Source organism: Orycteropus afer, unplaced genomic scaffold (genome assembly GCF_000298275.1).
Source record: "Orycteropus afer afer isolate SDZICR_OR568_19922 unplaced genomic scaffold, OryAfe1.0 scaffold00398, whole genome shotgun sequence".
Lineage (NCBI taxonomy): Eukaryota > Metazoa > Chordata > Mammalia > Tubulidentata > Orycteropodidae > Orycteropus > Orycteropus afer.
Window position 1 is genome coordinate 488,188 of NW_006921985.1, and position 18,479 is coordinate 506,666.

Genomic DNA, 18,479 nt, shown 5'->3' on the forward strand with positions numbered 1-18,479 from the left:
GGCCGTCGTGGCCGGCGCCGTCTCGGGGCCCGCGGACCCGGAGCTGCGCGTCGTGCGGAGAGCAGCAGGTAAGGACCGGACAGGGCCAGGGGGCAGGGCCCGGCAGGCAGCGGCGTCGGGGCGGAACGGGCGCCTCAGCTGGCACCGCGGGGCCGGGCCCGGGTTCCGCCGCCCTCTCTCCTCCAGGACCGTGCCTGGAGGAGGCGCGGCGGTTTGTGGGGCGCCTGGAGCGTGGAGGCTGCCGCGGGGAGCGGGGCGCAGCGGGGACGTCCTACGCGCCTTCCGCGGTTCCTCAGCGGAGTCGCTGGCTGTTCCCGGGCGCCGTCGGGAGGGAGTGGGAGCTGAGATCCTACGGGTCCCCTCGTTGCTCTGCGAGTTCTGCGCGGATGTAAAGTTTCTATTGCTGGCGCCTCGCTCCCCCGCCGCCCCCGTCCTCTCCGGGGCGGCTGCGGCCGACTCGGGGGACCGGCTGCGGTGGGAATGATAGCACGTCCCCCGGGCCGTTCTTTGGGCTGCGACCCTGTCCGGTCCCCATCGGCCCGCGTGACCCGCTGACACCTCCCTATGCCCGCGCTCCCTCACTAGGCAACCTCTCCAGCCTTCAGCCCAGAGAGAGGGGTGACGGGGCTTGCCTCAGGGGGTGTCCTCCCAGCGCCTGGGACGCGGGGAGGTGAGGGGCATGTCCGAGGGACTCGGAGCAGTAGACCCGGCTGGCGGTCAAGGTTCAGCGGGACAGCGGGGGTCTTCGCACAGGGCTCGCGGGGGCAGGGCAGGGCAGGGGCGGGAGCGCGCCCTGCTTCGAACCCCGTGCGCACACGTGCCGGCCCCCGCCGAGCGCCCCGGGGAGCCTCCCGCCCTCGCCCGCGCGCTGCCAGGCTGGGCGGCCGCCGGGGACACCTAGGACAGTCACTTCCGAGGGCGCCGGCCAGGAGAGCCTGGGCGAGGGGACGCGCGTGCAGGGCCCCATCCCCGGCCGGCCCCGGGCGCCCTGGCTGGCGGGCGGCGCGCAGGGAGTCCCTCGCCGGTGCGCTCGCGCCCCACCCGGGCTGGGCCCGAACAGCCGCTCCTTTGTACCCCGACGCGGCCACAGACCGCGCATTGATGGCGGCGCGGCCTCGCGGGGAGGTGTGAGCTGAGTGGCCGCGGGCGCGGCGTGCCAGGGAGGCGGCCGGCCGCCCGCAGGAAGGAGGCAGATGGCGGCCCGCCCCCTCCGCGCGCCCCCCGCGCCCCTTTCTCCCGCGGCGGCTGCAGCCTCCCGGAACAATGTCATTTTTTTATGAATGAAAGTGGGCCCGGCGCTTGAATGTGCGTGTCATTCAGTAGCGTGACAAGGCCGCCGAGAGGTCAGCGCGCGCTTTTAGCGCCTGCTCGCACGGCCCCTGCTTCTAGGGGCGCCGAATAGGCGGCCGCGGGGGGAGCCCCACATTACCATTCGCATTCAGATGAAGATATTAGTGCCTACGGCTCCAGAATGCCAAGTAGCCTCGGTGAGGGGCGGGCGGGCTGGGCTCGGACCCTCCTCGGGACCCCCCTGTGGCGGCGGGGGTGGGGCAGGGGCCTCCCTCCATCCCCCACCGGGGTAGGACAGCGCCTTCGAGGCCCTGTCACCGGCGGCGGCAGCGCACAGCCTGGGGAGCCTGTCGCTGCCCTCAGCAGATGAGGCTTCGCTGGTGGGGCACGGATAGAGGCCGCCCCTGCCCCCTCTCCGCCGCTGTGTAGGGGCACTGCCCTCCCCTCCCTGCTCTGAGCTGGTGAAACAGGTAGTGAGTTGATAGGTCAATAAACTTAATCCAGTTCCTTAACGAGATGGGCCGGGTAGTAAAAATACAAAGATCTCGTCAGGTTTACAGAGGCCAGGCTGGTGGCTTTTCTGGGGAGCAGAGTTCCTGGTACCAGAGCTGTCTGGGGTCAAGGACGTTAGGAAAGGTGACTGCTGATGGGCAGGCTGGCCATGGCTACCCCAGGCCTGGCCAGAGCAGCCTGTTTAGTCATGGGGTGCTGTTCCCCAGAGGAGGGCCTTGTGGGTGGCCCCCAAGTTGCTCCGGCTTGTACCTCAAGACCCAGGTTGATGGAAGGCACTCCCCCTCTGGCCTGACCACACCCCAGCCCCACTGGCCTCTGAGGGGTATGGGGCATTTTCCAGGAAACTGCTCGCTGCAGACTCCCCCACCCCCCTCTCAGGGGCAGCTGCTACTGGACTTTGAGCCCCAGGGCCTCTGGGTGGTTCATTAACCGGGGAGGAGCGGAGGCTACACTGGGGCTGAACCTCTGGCCTCTGGAGGCCTGTCCGTCCCTGAAGCCTCCTCTGTCCACCTCGTTCTCTTTAGGCCCTCAGTTCCTGGTGGGGACCTGTTCTGAAGCCTCAGGTCTCCTTGGGGAAGTGGGACTAGAGAGGGCCCCAGGTACAGATTGGGGGAAGCACCCCCTTCAAACTACCTGGCACGGTGTGACCTCAGTGAATTACAAATGAGTAAGACCTGAGGCCACCCCTGGCTGGTGGGAGCTCCCTGACCCGGCCCTGACCGGGAAGCTCTGGGAGGGGGAGGGGAGGGGCTGGAGGCTGCACGAGACCCCCCCAGTACCCTTCCTGATCCTCAGCTTCCTTACCTGTCCTGGAGGAGAGATAATAGCAGGGTTGTTGGAAGGATTAGGCCCTTAATCCCTGGAAACCCTCATTAGCCCGCCCAGCTTTGCTGCGTCCTGGTGTGAGCTGTGGGGCTAGGACGGCCTGCACCACAGCACCTCTCTTTTCAGACCATTTGAAGTCACGACTTAGAAACATGTCGTATAGAGTATCATGGGCATCTGAAGAGTGAAAGCCCCGCCCCTCCCGCTGGTGGCTCCCGGTCCACACAGTCTCGCCCGTGGGTTGGTTGGAACTGGTTTCCAAACCCAGTGCTGCTGAAGTTGGAGCACGGTGTTAGGGGTCCCCTTTAAGTCCCTTCTGACAGAGTCCCTTGGTGTCACACATGGTTAAGAGTGCTGCTACTCACCAAAAGGTTGGCGGTTCGCGTCCACTCAGAGGGGCCTTGAAAGACAGACCTAGCCATCTCCTGAAATAGCAGCCATCAAGCGCCCTATGGGATACACTGTTGTCCTCTGACACACAGGGGGTTGCCGGGAGTTGGCGTCACTTCGATGACAACTTGTTGAGTGTCTTGGGTTGAGTGTCACCCCTGTGCCACCCTGTGCCACCGATGCACTGGGGGCACACAACTGAAGTCTGTGGAACCAGGCACAAGCTTCCCCCAGGGCAGGGAGCCGGCCCCCTGAGCAGACTGGCCGCAGCCCCAGCCTGGCAGTCATCCATTCCTGGACATGGACTGGAGGTCGTCAGGGTCTCTGCCCCCTTTTGTCCCCCACTTTCACATGCTCTGGCCACCTTCATCTGTGGTGGCAGCCTCCTTGGGTCCCCAGCCCCCAGCAGCCCTGCGAGGTGGGCTTATTGCCCTCAGGCCAGTGAGGGAGACTGAGCGCAGTGACTCTGTGACTGGGTGCCTCAGGCCCCTAATCTCTTCCTCACACCTCCCCCCAAGCCCAGTGTGGCCGCTCCAAGACACACAGCACCCTTGGGTAGTGCCAGTGGGCTAGTCTCAGGACCCAGACCCTGTTGGAAGCTCAGCCCTGTAGGCGTAGGGACACAGCTGGGCTTAGGAACAGACGATTCAGCCCCTGCCTATCCCCGCCTGTCTGATGGGTGCCATGGAGACACTTCCCTGGGCTGAATGTGCCCTCTGGAGAGGCGGGGCCTGCCCCTGCCCTGTCACTTGCACCTCTGTGCCCTGTTTAAGCCACTGGTCCGCAAACTATGCCCACTGACTGTTTTGTTCAGCTGAGAAAGTTTTCACATTTTGGTTGTTGTTCTTAGGTGCCGTCAAGACGGTTCTGACTCATAGCGATCCTATGGGCAGTGCTCCCCTGCCTGCTGATCCAGAAAGACCCCTTTCTGGGACCACTGAGGGTGAGGGCTCCATGGGGGACTGGAAGTCAGACTGTGGGTGGAGGCTTTGGAGCCAGGGGCACTGTGGAAACTCCCCAGGTAGAGCCAGACCCTGGCCCACTTGGCACCCAGTCCCCACACCGTCCTGCCCTCAGGCTTCCTCTTGCCAAGTCTCCCTCCAAGCTCCTCTCTGCATCCCAGGCCTTGTGGGATGGCACAGGAGACAGAGACTGCTTCCTGTCTGCCCTCTGCCCACCCCCGGGGGTCCCTGGCCTCTATGGCACCTAGGAGGACAGGGTGGGTGGGCAGTCAGGGCTTGGCCCTTGACTGAGTGGAAGGCCCTTCCCCCTTCCTTGCCCTACAGTGGCTGGTGGCTGCCTCGCCTGGCTGGCCTGGGGGACCACTCTGTGTCCCACAGCCCAGGCCCCAGGCCCTTGCTGGACCAGGTTGAAGTGAATACTTGTCCAGACAGTTTGACCCCACCATTGCCACCCAGACCAAACCGGAACCGGCCGGCTGTTGCCCTTGGGCTGGGGCCTGAGGCTTAGGCTGCCACGAGCAGACTGTTGGAGGCCTTCTGGGGGGCCCTCAGCAGTGCCTGTCACTGGGTGGTCCCCGCTGGACACAGCAGCCAGGACTGGAGGGCTGGATGTCAGGCTGGAGACCCTGACCACCGGGTCACTGCAGGGGCCTGTCTGAGCTGTGTGTCCCCGTGGGTTTGGGCTCCCTTGAACATTTCCGGGATGAGTGTGGGCCCTTCTGGCTGGCGAGGTCCTGATGGGTGGTGGGGATGTGGGGCTGGCTGAGGCAGGATGGGCAGAATCCGGCCTGTTACGGGGGCCAGGGACTGGTGGCCAGAGTGGGCAGCTGAACCCTCGAATCTAGGCCATGCGTCGGCAGAATGACAAGTAACCAGTACAGCTAGCCCAGCTGGGTCTGGGGAAGGAGGCCTGCAGGCAGGACCACCCACCCTTGTCCTGGGCCCCGAGCCCAAGCTGCCTGCCTGTACCGGTCATTGTCTGGGCCTGGCAGGGAGGCCTGAGGGGACTGTCAGCCCCACTGGTGTGTGTCCCTGTGCTCCAGGCTCTGGTGGCCCCTCGGGAGCCAGGCAGCCCCTGACCACTGGAGGAAGAGAGCCAGAGGTCACCTGCACACATGTGCCCGTGGTGATGACCCTAACCCCACCTTCCTGGCTCCAGCAGGGGGAGGCTCACCCGGTTCCTCAGCTGGTCTCTATGCCCCATTCACCACTCACTCTCACCCGGTGACCCCGAGTAGCCTCCTCCACCCCCAGTCTCAGGGTCCTCTTCAGTAAAATAAGGGCCCCGGGTCCCCAGCAGGCAGGAGCCCACCTGCCAGTCGGCCTTGGGAGACCCAGTGGCCCAACCTGGCCTTGGTTTACATGCTTTTGTCTCTTTCTTAAACCAGAAACCAAACTCACTGTCCTGGAGTCGATTGGACTCATAGCAACCCCTCCTTGGGTTTCTGAGGCGGTATCCCTATGGAAGTTGATAGCCCAACCTTCCTTAGCGTGTACTTTTTCTTGCCATCTTTGTTGAGAGGCGATTCACCGGTAAGATGTTGCGTTCCCAATGCAGCTGGGGGCTTGTTCTGTCAACATATCCCCCACATCAGGGTACAGGGCATTCAGCCCCTCTGAACCCCCCTCCACCCCACCCTCAGCTTCAGACAAACAGACCCCTGCAGGGAGTACTAATTGCTTCTGCTGGTAACATGTTTGAGGTTCGGCAACATTGTTGCTGGCTTTGAAGCTGGACTTGAAGGCGACTAACAACAACACAGCCAGGGGAGCCTCTGGTCTCTCCCCACCTGAACTGAATCTGACGCCCCTTTGAGGATCTGTGCAGGGAGAGACTGAGAGACCCTTCCTTAGGGTGAATGCCCCCCCTGGAGAGGCGGGGCCCGCCCGTCCGGTGCTTGCACCTCTGTGCCCCGTTTAAGCCGCTGGTCTGCAAACTGTGCCCACTGCCCGCTTTCGTTCAGCTGAGAGAGTTTTCACATTTTGGTGGTGGCTGTTGTTCTTAATGCCGTTGCGGCGGCTCCGACTCATAGTGACCTTATGTACAATACGAGGAAACACTGCCCAGTCCCACGTCAGCCTCACGATCCGTGCTGTACCTGAGCCCAAAGCTACAGCCACCGTGTCAGTCCATCTCAATGAGGGCCTTCCCCTTCTTCGTTGACCCTCCACCTTACCAAGCATGACATCCTTCTCCAGGGAGTGGTCTCTTCTGACAACATGACCAAAGCAGGTGAGACGAAGTCTGCCCATTCTCGCTTCCAGGGAGCATTTGAGCTGCACTTCTTCCAGGACAGATTTGTTCGTTCTTCTGGCAGTCCGTGGTATTCGGTACTCTTAGCCAGCACCGCAACTCAAAGACATCATCGACTCTTCTTCGGTCTTCCTTATTCATTGTCCAGCTTTCACATGCATGCAAGGCGACTGAAAATACCATGCCTTATTTATTTCACATTTTTAAATGGTTGCAAAGAATCAAAAGAATAATGTTTTATATGGCACATGAGAATTACATAAAACCCAAAAATTAGTGCCCATAAATGGAACACAAAACCAAACCCAAACCCATTGCCATCGAGTTGATTCCAACTCCTAGCAACCCCCATTGGGTTTCCAAGGTGGTAAATCTTTACGGAAGGAGATTGCCCCATCTTCCTTCCACGGAGTGGCTGGTGGGTTTGAACCACCAACCTTCTGGTTAGCAGTCAAGTGCCTTAGGCACTACGCCACCAGAGCTCCTTGTTGGAACACAGCCATGACTTTGTTTGTGCTCTCTAGGGCTGGCTGCCTTTGGAGGCCCAGGGTGGTGAGAACAGTGAATGCACTTGGCCACTTAACTGAAGGATTGACTGTGTGAGTCCATCCTCAAGCACCTCGGAAGAAAGACCCGGCAATCCACATCCGAAAAGCCAGCCATTTAAAACTATATGGAAAAATACTCGGCAGCAACATGACTGACAAGGGACCTGCCTCTAGAATCTGTAGAAAACTCAACACCTTAATAAACAAAAGACAAACAATCCAATTAAAAAGTGGGCCGAAGACATGAATAGACAATTCATCAAAGAGGACATTGAGGCAGCCAACAACCACATGAAGAAATGTCCACAATCATTATGCACTGCCTTCAAGTCGGACCCGACTCATAGCAACCCCTGCTTGGGTTTCCGAGGTGGTATCACTAGGGAAGTAGATTGCCCCATCTTCCTTCCGAGGAGTGGCTGGTGGGCTTGAACCACCAGCCTTCTGGTTAGCAGTCAAGTGCCTTAGGCACTACACTACCAGCACTCCCATTGGAGAGATGCAAATCAAAACAACGAGATACCATCTTGCCCCAGCACTAGTAGCAAAGTTCAACAAGACAGAAAATAACAAATGCTGGAGATGATGCGGAGAGACTGGGACTCTCATACACTGCTGATGGGACTGTCAAATGATACAACCATTGTAGAAAGCAGTGTGGCAATTCCTGAAAAAGTTGGAATTAGAAATACCATTTGGTCCAGCAATCCCATTACTAGTTATATGTTCTAAAGAAGTGAGAGCCAGGACAAGAACAGATATATGCACACCCATGGTCATCCCAGCACTATTTATAATAGCCAAAAGATGGAAACAACCTAGGTGCCCATCGACAGAAGAATGGATAACCAAACTATGGTACATACACATAATGGAATACTGTGCAACCCTAAAAAATAACAGAATCGGCCAAACACCGCATAACATGGATGAATTTGGAGGACATTACGCTGAGTGAAATAAGTCAATCACAGAAAGACAAATATTGTGTTAGTTGATTATTGTAAAAAGTCAAGGAAAGGTTTATATATGGAAAGAAGCTTTCTTTGTTGGTTACCAGGGCTGGGAGGGGAGGGGAGGGGAGGAAACACTGTGAAAATAAAAATTTAAAACATTAAAACACCATATGGAAAGAGACAATTATTGTTCTTTACTCCTCTGGAGCGAAAGAGAAAGAAGGAAACCAAAGACACAAAGAAGCAGCTAGGGCAAAGGGCTAACGGTGTATGTGTGCAACATGTCCCCTTTGCCCTGAGACCCGAGGGACTAGACAGAGCCCCGCTATCGCCACCATCCGTCCTGATCAGGATCACAGCAGGTGGGTCCTGACCAAATGGAAGAAAAATGCGGAACAGAAACTCAGAAAACCTGACCTACTGGACTGGTTGACGCTAGAGGACTCCTTGAGACTGTCACCCTTACATGCTCTTTCAACCTCTGAAGTCACCTTTTAGCAGCGTAACGGATTGGCTCAGAAAATAAAGACTATCACCCCTGAGTACTGTGCTCCTTTAAAAAATCACCTCTATGAGACCAAATAGTCAACAATGACTTTAAAATAAAGATGGGAAGGTCAGGGAAGAGGAAAACTAGATGAATGGAAACAGACCAACCAGAATGTTTCCATTCCTGAGAATGTTGACACATTGTGAAGAATGGAACCAATACTACTTAATACAAGTAGAAATGACTTGAGTGGGGACCTAAACCACTTTGCAAAGCTTCACTGAACACATCAAATGTCCTTAAAGAAAGGAGACGGAGGAAACCCTGTTTTCTGCTCACACGGTTCTCCGCTGCCACACACGGGGTCACCAGGAGTCACAACTGACTCTCCAGCAGCCTTGTTCATTGTTTTTACAGCACTTTGGTGCTACATCAGAGTTAAGCAGTTGCGACAACACCAGGGGGCTGAGTGGGGGAGCCCGGTCCTCTTTGGGGGAACACTTTGCTGGCCCCTGGCTTGAGCCGCGTTCTCTGGTGAAGTCTTCTGCACCCCAGGCGCCACCCCCCTGTGGCCTACACAGGCATCTGTAAAGTCGGGGTGGCTGTGGGGCCCGCTGTGGTCTCACAGTCACCCATCTCCTTTGCAGAGTTCCCAGCGCCTGAGCCGGCCCAGCAGGAGCAGTTGGTCTTTGGCAGTGGGGACACCATGGAACTCAACTGCCATCCGCTCGTGGGTGGTGCCCCTGGGCCCACCATCTGGGTGAAGGACGGCTCGGGGCTGGCCCCCTCAGACCGTGTCCTGGTGGGGCCACAGAGGCTGCAGGTGCTTAACGTCTCCCATGAGGACGCTGGTGGCTATAGCTGCCGCCAGCGGCTCACCCACCATGTCCTGTGCAGCTTCAGCGTGCGGGTGACAGGTGAGTGCCGGCCGGGGGCAGGGGGTGGGCTGGCTGAGCTGCTCCAAGGAGCTGGGGTGCCCATAGGAGAGGCCAGTGGGAGGGGAGTCCCCAGGCAGTGGCTGCGACGCGCCTGCCCTGAGAATCTCGCCCATCCAAGGTGCTGAAGCTGAGAGGAGGGCCCGCCCCCAGGAGAGGCTGTGTGGATGACAGGCTCCACCCCACCTGTGAAGTCCTCCTGGGCAGGGCACTGAGACCTGGGAGGGGGAAGGCATTCGGCCACGAAGCTGAGAAGTGATGGGCATGGGGTGTGAGTGCCAGGCAGCTGTTCTTCACGGAACTATTGCCCACACGCCCCACTCTCCTGCTTGGCAGATGCACCGTCCTCCGGAGACGACGAAGACAGTGAGGATGAGGCTGAGGACACAGGTGAGACCAGGTTCCAGGTCTGCTTCCCACCTGCCAGACCCCACTCTTCCCAGGTCTGGGTAGCTCCTGGATGCTGAGCCCTGGGCCCTGGGTGGCAGGCAAAGAGTGGGAAGGTGACCCACACTGCAGACAGACAGACTGAGGCCCTGGATAATAACCCCACTGGCCAGTGGGTTGGGGCAGTGAGGTCTGTGGGTGCTGTGAAGATGTTGGTGTCGACTCTGGGTGAGCTGGGGCCATCACAGATGTGAGTAGAACAGCATCTGGGTGTTCAGGGTTTCCCAGGCCCTTGACCACTGTGGAGTGAGTGAGTGCAAGAGTGGGGGGCAGCAGAGGTGACTGCCACAGTCCTAGGTGGGAGAGGATGGCAGCCGAGGGTCAGGGACGCCTGGCTGGGCATGCTGGGAAGATAGCACTAGCATTGTCCCCGAGGGGCGGTGTGGGTGTGAGAGCAGGTGGGGACAGTGCCCCAGTGTTGGGGAGCAGTGGAGGGTGGGCTGTACCACCGGTGTGGAGAGGACAGGCAGGGAGCTGGGGCATCTGGTCTGGAGGAGCCATGTTGGAGATGTCGGCAGATGTCCATGTGCAGATGGGGGGCGGGATGGGGTGGACACGTGCCTGCAGGGGATCTTGTTACAATGGGGTTTGCCCGCCTGTGGATCAAGCCCTCTGCTGCGCCTGGCCCTGCCACCTCCCTTCCAGGGTCCCACGGACATGGAGAGCTAGCTAGGGAAACGGTGGGGTACCTTCCAGGGTCCCGCAGACATGGAGAGCTAGCTAGGGAAACGGTGGGGTACCTTCCAGGGTCCCGCGGACATGGAGAGCTAGCTAGGGAAACGGTGGGGTACCTTCCAGGGTCCCGCGGACATGGAGAGCTAGGGAACCAGCAGGCCAAACGTGGAGAACAGAGGCCAGGGGCAAAGAGCAGGGCGCCTGGAGCTCAAGGGGGCTTCTGAGAGGGGGGTGGCCTGAACAGGAGCAGCTGAGGGAGGGACTCCCGCAGGACCAATGTCGGGAAAGGCGCTGTGTCCCCAAGCAGCTGCTGGACTTTTCCTCGTTTCCCTTTTCTCTCTGGCTGCCAGGAAGTTCAGAGCTACATTTCCGCTCCTCAGCCACAGCCACCCCTCCCCTAAATGCAAACACACTTTCCCGAGTCTGCACGCGACCCTGAGCTCCTGTTCCTAGGGCCCAGCCTGCTGTTGGAGGCAGGTGTTTGGCATTTCCCCCTGTGTGGATTCGGGGCTCTGAGAGTCCCTGGCAGAGCCACCTTTCAAAAGTCCCTGTCTGATGGGGGCAGCTTTGTCATCTTGGTCTTCTGATCCCTAAGAAACAGACCTCCCTGGCATCTGTCCCCAGTGCCCCCCACTCCCAGAGCTCAGCGTCCTCCACGCAGTGGTGCTTCCTGGCTGTATGGGTGGTCACAGTGACCGTCTCTCCTCCTTCCTGCCGAAGGCCAAGCCCTCCCTCCTGGGGGATGCCTGCCCGCCCTCGCTGTGAGTCTCAGTGGGAAGGCAGCTCTCACCCAGCCCAGAGGAAGGAGAAAAACCAATAACCCATGATGATGGGGTGATGACGCAGCAGCCCTGAACACCTGGGACGGAGGGCGCAGGCGGAGCTGTCATAGTGCCCCTAGCGTGGCGCACGGAGCCCTGATGCATTGCAGAGGGGGGCTGAGGGTCTCAGCAGAAATCCAGTGGGCCGCTGCCACCACTGGCTGGACTGGTGGGTGGCCGCGTCTTGTCTGGCTTCCTGTGACCTGCTCCCAGGGCCTGCCTTGGCTCGTCTGCCTGGTTGGACAGTGTGACCTGAGCCAGCCTGGTTCCTTGCTGGGCCTGGCCTTTGTCAGCTGGGTTCTGAGACCACACAGTATGTGGGTGGCTGAGCTGAGGTGACCCCCAGCCCCCCCTATGTGGACCTGCCTGGTGGGTACATTGTGCTCTGAATTCACCTGGGGTAGAGTGCCCTAAACTCCTGGAGAAGAGTTGGAGAGGAGGGGACACCTGACCCAGAGGGGTGGGCCCCGAGAATGCCCTGGGGGCTTTGGTTAGTGGTGCCAAGAATCCTGGGAGCCTTGACTGGCCTCATCAGGGGACCCTGAAAAGCCACCACTCTCCTTAGGCCAGGAGGCTAGCGGGCGGGCAGTTTGGAAGTGGGGTGAGGCCACGGCCTTCATGCTTCCCACCGCCTGCAGGGGCCCCTTACTGGACGCGTCCTGAGCGCATGGACAAGAAGCTCCTGGCTGTGCCGGCCGCCAACACCGTCCGCTTCCGCTGCCCAGCCGCCGGCAACCCCACACCCTCCATCTCCTGGCTCAAGAATGGCAAGGAGTTCCGTGGTGAACACCGCATCGGGGGCATCAAGGTGAGGGGCGGCGGTGGGCGGCCTCCCCCAGAAGGTGGGGCGTGCTGGGCGGCCTCCCCCAGAAGGTGGGCGGCGGTGGGCGGCCTCCCCCAGAAGGTGGGGCGTGCTGGGCGGCGCTCACCCCACGTGTTGGCCCACAGCTACGGCAGCAGCAGTGGAGCCTGGTCATGGAGAGCGTGGTGCCTTCCGACCGCGGCAACTACACGTGTGTCGTGGAGAACAAGTTCGGCAGCATCCAGCAGACGTACACGTTGGACGTGCTGGGTGAGGCCTGGGCTCACACGTAGGCCGGCGGCTGGCGGCGCGGCCGGGCAGCCCCTGAGCTCCGTCTGTGCCCACAGAGCGCTCCCCGCACCGGCCCATCCTGCAGGCGGGGCTGCCGGCCAACCAGACCGTGGTGCTGGGCAGCGACGTGGAGTTCCACTGCAAGGTGTACAGCGATGCGCAGCCCCACATCCAGTGGCTGAAGCACGTGGAGGTGAACGGCAGCAAAGTGGGCCCGGACGGCACCCCCTACGTCACCGTCCTCAAGGTGGGGGCCCACCAGGGCAGGGGGGCGGGGCCCACCAGGGCAGGGGCGGGGCCCACCAGGGCAGGGGGCGGGGCCCGCCAGGGCAGGGGGCGGGGCCCTCCAGGGAAGGGGGCGGGGTCCGCCAGGGCAGGGGCGGGGTCCGCCAGAGCAGGGGGCGGGGCCCGCCACGGCAGGGGGCGGGGCCTAGGTGCAAGGAGGCCTCTGCTGGCCCAGCCCGGGGCACCAGTCCCCACAAGCTCCACCCTATGCCGGGGCCTCACCGTCCCTCTCTGCCTTTGAGACGGGGTCTCAGCCTGCTGAAGCCCCACAGCCTGGAGGAGGGCCGAGTCGCCCTCCCAGCCCTCTTGGGTCAGGCACAGTAGCTGGTGATGGCCACCGAGGCTGGGGGACCTTCCCAGCCCCCTCTAAAGCAGTGCCCTGGCTGAGGGGACACACTGGGCTAAGGGGCACGGGTGGTCGCTCCCAGAAGTGGCCCCAGTAAAGCGTGCACTGTGTGAGCGCAGCGCCGCCCCCCACCCCGCCCGCCTCCCTTGGGCTGGGTCGGCATCCGTTGTGTTCCCACGCTGGCAGTCGGGTGGTGGGCGGCGCCGAGTGGGGATGGTTGCGACACTCCAACCCAAGGAGAAACATCTGTTACAGACAGAGCGGGCCGCGGGCGGGGCAACGGGGGGAGGCCGGCAGCACGAGGAGGACGCTGTTGGTGATGCTGCCTTGAGTGCATGTCCACGTGTGAACTCACGTGCCCCTGGCCCGGGCGGCATTGCTGTGGGCCTGGCTGAGACCCCAGGGGTGGGCACGGGTGGGCTGGGCCGGGAGCAGCTCCTCTCCTGACACAGATGGCCTCCTGGGGGCCCCCTCCCAGGGCCGGGCTCTGGGTTATGGGGCACAGCTGCAGAAAAGGCTTCTCCTATGAGACCAAGACCTGCCTGCACGCTGCCTCCAGGCAGCCTTCCTGGCCCCACACCCGTTCCTCCTGCCACATTAGGGGCCATTACAGAGTCTCAGGAGTCAGCCGCCCTTGCCTGGCGTGCTGGACCAGGATAGCCGGGGCTGGAGCCCGGTTCGAGCCCCCACTGCACTCACAGCCCAGTCTGGGTTTGCGTGGGCAGCCGCATGCGCTCCTGAGCCGGGTCTCTTGTCCCCGCAGTCCTGGATCAGTGAGAGTGTGGAGGCCGACGCACGCCTCCGCCTGACCAATGTATCCGAGCGGGACGGGGGCGAGTACCTTTGTCGAGCCGCCAATTTCATAGGCGTGGCCGAGAAGGCCTTTTGGCTGCGTGTTCACGGGCCCCCCGCAGGTAACAACTCTGTCCCACGCCTGCCTGCCACGCCGAGCTCCGGCGCCAATGCTCTGACCATGCGCACGCCTGCCCGTCCGCCCGCCCGCATGCCCGTCCCACTCGCTCCCTGCTCCTGCCAGGGCCCCCTCCTCTCCTCCAGTGCGCCCCAGTCCCCTTCGAGCCCCCGTGGCCTGCGCCGCCCCTCCCCACACCCTCGCTCTCCCAGGAGGCCCCCGGCGCCAGCAGGGCCACGCTCCACGCCGTCGATGAGCGCTGGCTGTCCGCCTTTCTGTCTCCAGCCACCAGCTCCGCTGTTGCGCACGTGCTGCCTGTCTCGTGTGTCTGTCCTCTGTCTGTGCACCCACCTGCACCCCTCCCCAGTCACCGCGCTAACTCCTAACTCCGCATGTTGCCTCTGCGCGGGCGCCCTGCTGGCAGCACGCCTGACGCTCACTTGGGACAGAGGACTCGCCGGTGGAGGGCCTTGGCTGCGGGCTCGTGTGGCCGGAGGAGGCGGCGGCCTTGGCGGCGGCCTTGGCGGCGGTGGCGGCGGCGTTTTCCTTGCAGCCTGGCTGGATCGTCGCCTCGTGGACGTGGCTGCGGAGCCTGTGGGGGTGCCGGCTCTGGCCTATCGCGCTCTGTTCTCTCTTTGTAGACGGCGGGCGTTAACACCACCGACAAGGAGCTAGAGGTTCTCTCCTTACGCAATGTCACCTTTGAGGACGCGGGGGAGTACACGTGTCTGGCGGGCAATTCTATCGGGTTTTCCCATCACTCTGCGTGGCTGGTGGTGCTGCCAGGTACTGGCTTCGGACGCTGCTGGCTGCGCGCCTGTCCTCTGGGGCGCGGGGCGCTGCCCGGAACTTGCCAGAGCCGCTGGACACGGGGCGGGGGACCCCAGCGGCGTGCAGCCGCCGCCTCCTCCTGGAAGCCTCGCACTGGCTCTATACCTGGCCTGGGATCCAAGCCCCCCGGCCCTGTTTTGGCTCCAGAGGGCTTCCCTCAAGCCTCCCACTGTCCCGGCTGGGTCCCTGGCAGCCCTGCCTGGCGGCTTTGGCATTTTCTGGGTGCCTGGGTGGCGGTGTGGGTGCTGCTGGTGCCACTGGCTCCTTCTGCTCTGGGTCTGCCTTCTCCCTGCTCACAGGCGTTTCCAGTCATAGGACCCTCGACCAACTGGAGGCCCCGAGGCCTCGGTTCCCTGCCCCCAGGAGCCCTGGTCCCTGTGAAGGGACCTCCCTCCCTCGCTCCTGCTGGTGCCCGGGGCTCCAGCCGCAGTGTGGGCGGGTGACGGCAGGCTGGCCCCAACGCCCGTGTCTTTGCAGCCGAAGAGGAGCTGGTGGAGGTGGATGAGGCGGGCAGTGTGTACGCAGGTGTCCTCAGCTACGGGGTGGGCTTCTTCCTCTTCATCCTCGTGGTGGTGGCTGTGACACTCTGCCGGCTGCACAACCCCACCAAGAAGGGCCTGGGCTCGCCCGCCGTGCACAAGGTCTCCCGATTCCCGCTCAAACGACAGGTAACAGAAAGTAGATACCAGGTTCGGAGGCGGCCCAGGGCCCGCCACCCCCTGCACCTGTCCCTCAGCCCCCACCGCCCCCAAGACGCCGCACCTGGCCTCCCCGAGGTGGGGGCTGGCCCTGGCCACTGGGTGAGCCCCTGCCTCTCTCTGGTCTCCCTGTTCACCACGTGGGCACAAAACGATTTTTAAAGAGTGTTCCCTTCCCAATACCCAAGGGTCTGACACTCCACCCCGCCCCTCCTCCATTACGCCCTCCACGGCACCAACCTGGCCCTGCCCACCCAAGCAGGTGTCCTTGGAGTCCAACTCGTCCATGAACTCCAACACGCCGCTGGTGCGCATAGCCAGGCTGTCCTCTGGGGAGGGCCCCGCTCTGGCCAACGTCTCTGAGCTGGAGCTGCCCGCCGACCCCAAGTGGGAGCTGTCCCGGGCCCGGTCAGTGTGGGCACCTGGGCGGATGGTGATGGGGAAAGTGTGTGCAGGGCTGCTGGGCCCAGCCTGCCTGGGGGGATGGGCATATACTAGGTGGGGGCTCCAGTGGTGGGGGAGGGGTGGTGTTGGCTAGGACTCGGGGCCCATGGAGGATGCATACATGGGGCTGGGAGCCCGTGGAGGAGAAGGTCAGGGCCCAGGGTGACAGGCTGAAGTAGCAAAGCCCTTCATCGCATGAGCAGTTGTTAAGTGTGGAGGGCTTCTCGGAGGTGGTGGCACTGAGCATGGGTGTGGTGGGAGGGCTCATCTCCACCTGCATCTTCCACCAGGCTTACCCTGGGCAAGCCCCTGGGGGAGGGCTGCTTCGGCCAGGTGGTCATGGCAGAGGCCATCGGCATTGACAAGGAGCGGGCCGCCAAGCCCATCACTGTGGCTGTCAAGATGCTGAAAGGTGAGGGGGTGGGTTGGCAGGGGATGCCTGGGTCCGAGCTGGAGGCTTGGGGAGACAGGAAGTGACATGTGTCCCGCCCCGAGTAGATGACGCTACTGACAAGGATCTCTCAGACCTCGTGTCAGAGATGGAGATGATGAAGATGATCGGCAAGCACAAAAACATCATCAACCTGCTGGGGGCCTGCACGCAGGGCGGTAGGTGCTGGGGGCCGCGGGGCGGTCCTGCATGCAGGGCCTGCACTTGGGGCGGTGGGGCGGGCAGGAGGGAGCTGGGGCAGGCCATCTGTGGCATCTGCTCTGTGGCAGTCTGCTTCCCAACCCTGAATTTTTGGGAAAGCCAAGTCTTTGGCCCCCTTGAACCAGAAGGGGGCTCTGGAGGCGCAGTGCCTAAGGCATTTGACTAGTAACCAGAAGGCTGGTGGTTCAAACCCACCAACCGCTCCTTGGAAGGAGAAGGTTGGGCAATCTACTTCCATAGAGAAACCACCTCGGAAACCCAAGGAGGGGTCGCTATGAGTCAGATCCCACTCGATGGCAGTGGGTTTTTTCACCCAGAAGGGGTCATGGGTTCCCCTTTTCTGGGCCCTGGTCTCCTCTGATGGCCAGTGTTTGCAGGGCCCCTGTATGTGCTGGTCGAGTACGCCGCCAAAGGTAACCTGCGGGAGTACCTGCGGGCACGCCGGCCCCCGGGCATGGACTACTCCTTTGACACCTGTAAGCTACCGGAGGAGCAGCTCACCTTCAAGGACCTGGTGTCCTGTGCCTACCAGGTGGCCCGGGGCATGGAGTACCTGGCCTCTCAGAAGGTGAGCAGGGGACTGGGCTGAGGGTGACCCCACGGTGGTGGTCGGGGGCCAGAGCAGGCTGCCTCGGGATGGGGCTGGGCCCAGGCTGATAGGGGACGCCCTCAGCCCCTGGTCCCCGCCCCCAGTGCATCCACAGGGACCTGGCAGCCCGCAACGTGCTGGTGACGGAGGACAACGTGATGAAGATTGCCGACTTTGGCCTGGCCCGGGATGTGCACAACTTGGATTACTATAAGAAGACCACCAATGTGAGTCTAGCCCAGGGGTGTGGGGGGAGGCCCGGACGGGCGAGCTCCTGGCCAGAGGGTCGCCTGGAGTGGCAGCCTGACATGCCCTCCCCCTCCGCCCAGGGCCGGCTGCCTGTGAAGTGGATGGCGCCCGAGGCCCTGTTTGACCGTGTCTACACCCACCAGAGTGACGTGTATGTGTCCCATCCAGGGCCCTGTGGGAAGGAGCTGTGTGGGGCACGCTGTCCCCACCACCAGCTCTCGCTGGTGCCCCGTGCTCCCCATGGTGGGGTTGCTCCTGGGGCCAGGCTCACTGACCGTGCGTGGCCTGCTCCCACAGCTGGTCCTTCGGTGTCTTGCTCTGGGAGATCTTCACGCTGGGGGGCTCACCGTACCCCGGCATTCCCGTGGAGGAGCTCTTCAAGCTGCTAAAGGAAGGCCACCGAATGGACAAACCAGCCAACTGCACACATGACCTGTGAGCTCGCCCGCGTGCGCCCCACTCACGGCGCCCGCTGGGGCCCGGTGCAGGGCAGGGCGGGGCTGGGCAGGTGGAGGGTGAGTGAGGCTGGGCAGGGGTGGCTGAGCACCCGGTCCCCGCAGGTACATGATCATGCGGGAATGCTGGCATGCTGTCCCCTCGCAACGGCCCACCTTCAAGCAGCTAGTGGAGGACCTGGACCGTGTGCTCACTGTGACATCCACTGACGTGAGTGCCAGGCCCCAGGGCGCCGTGCTGGCTCAGAACATCAGTAGGGGACGCCACAGCCGGAGCCGGGGTGGAGGTGGGGGCAGACGGGGGCAGCACCACTGACGGCCCCCTGCCCACAGGAGTACCTGGACCTGTCGGTGCCCTTCGAGCAGTACTCACCTGGTGGGCAGGACACGCCCAGCTCTGGTTCCTCAGGCGACGACTCTGTGTTTACCCACGACCTGCTGCTGCCTGCACCCCCTAGCAGCGGGGCTCCGAGGACATGAAGGGCCACCGAGCTGAGCCCCCGCCAATGTGAGACCTGGGCCCTCCACCCTGGTCGCTGCCATATGCAGTCGACCACCGGGGCCCCCTGGCCCGGACCTGGGCCCCAGTACGGATGGATGGACAGACAGATGGAACCTTTCTGTGCATGTGTGTGTGTGTGCGCGCGTGTGCGTGCGTGAGAAGAGTGTCTTGCGGCCCCCGGGTGCAGGGGTCCCCACGCTGTGTACAAGACCCTCATGGCCAATGCCATCTGTGCCTGTAGCACCCAGAGGCCTTTATTCTGGGGGACCAAACATAGAATGTAAGGGGTTCCCTGTGGTGCCAGTTGGGGTGGGGAGCG

The 18,479-nt window shown here is 62.1% G+C and overlaps 1 protein-coding gene across 1 annotated transcript; it reads left to right on the plus strand.

The window, feature by feature from the left end:
- Position 1: 1 nt before the first annotated feature.
- On the plus strand, positions 2 to 18,138 carry FGFR3 (fibroblast growth factor receptor 3; the record flags this gene model as incomplete). Its single annotated transcript, XM_007953507.1, has 17 exons — positions 2 to 68; positions 8,876 to 9,145; positions 9,500 to 9,553; positions 11,745 to 11,914; positions 12,055 to 12,178; positions 12,256 to 12,446; positions 14,382 to 14,526; positions 15,049 to 15,239; positions 15,532 to 15,677; positions 16,004 to 16,125; positions 16,212 to 16,322; positions 16,743 to 16,933; positions 17,059 to 17,181; positions 17,284 to 17,354; positions 17,501 to 17,638; positions 17,764 to 17,869; positions 17,992 to 18,138. Coding segments are annotated over 17 exons (2,367 nt in total), but the record flags the coding sequence as incomplete, so codon positions are not given.
- Between the last annotated feature and the right edge of the window lie 341 nt (positions 18,139 to 18,479).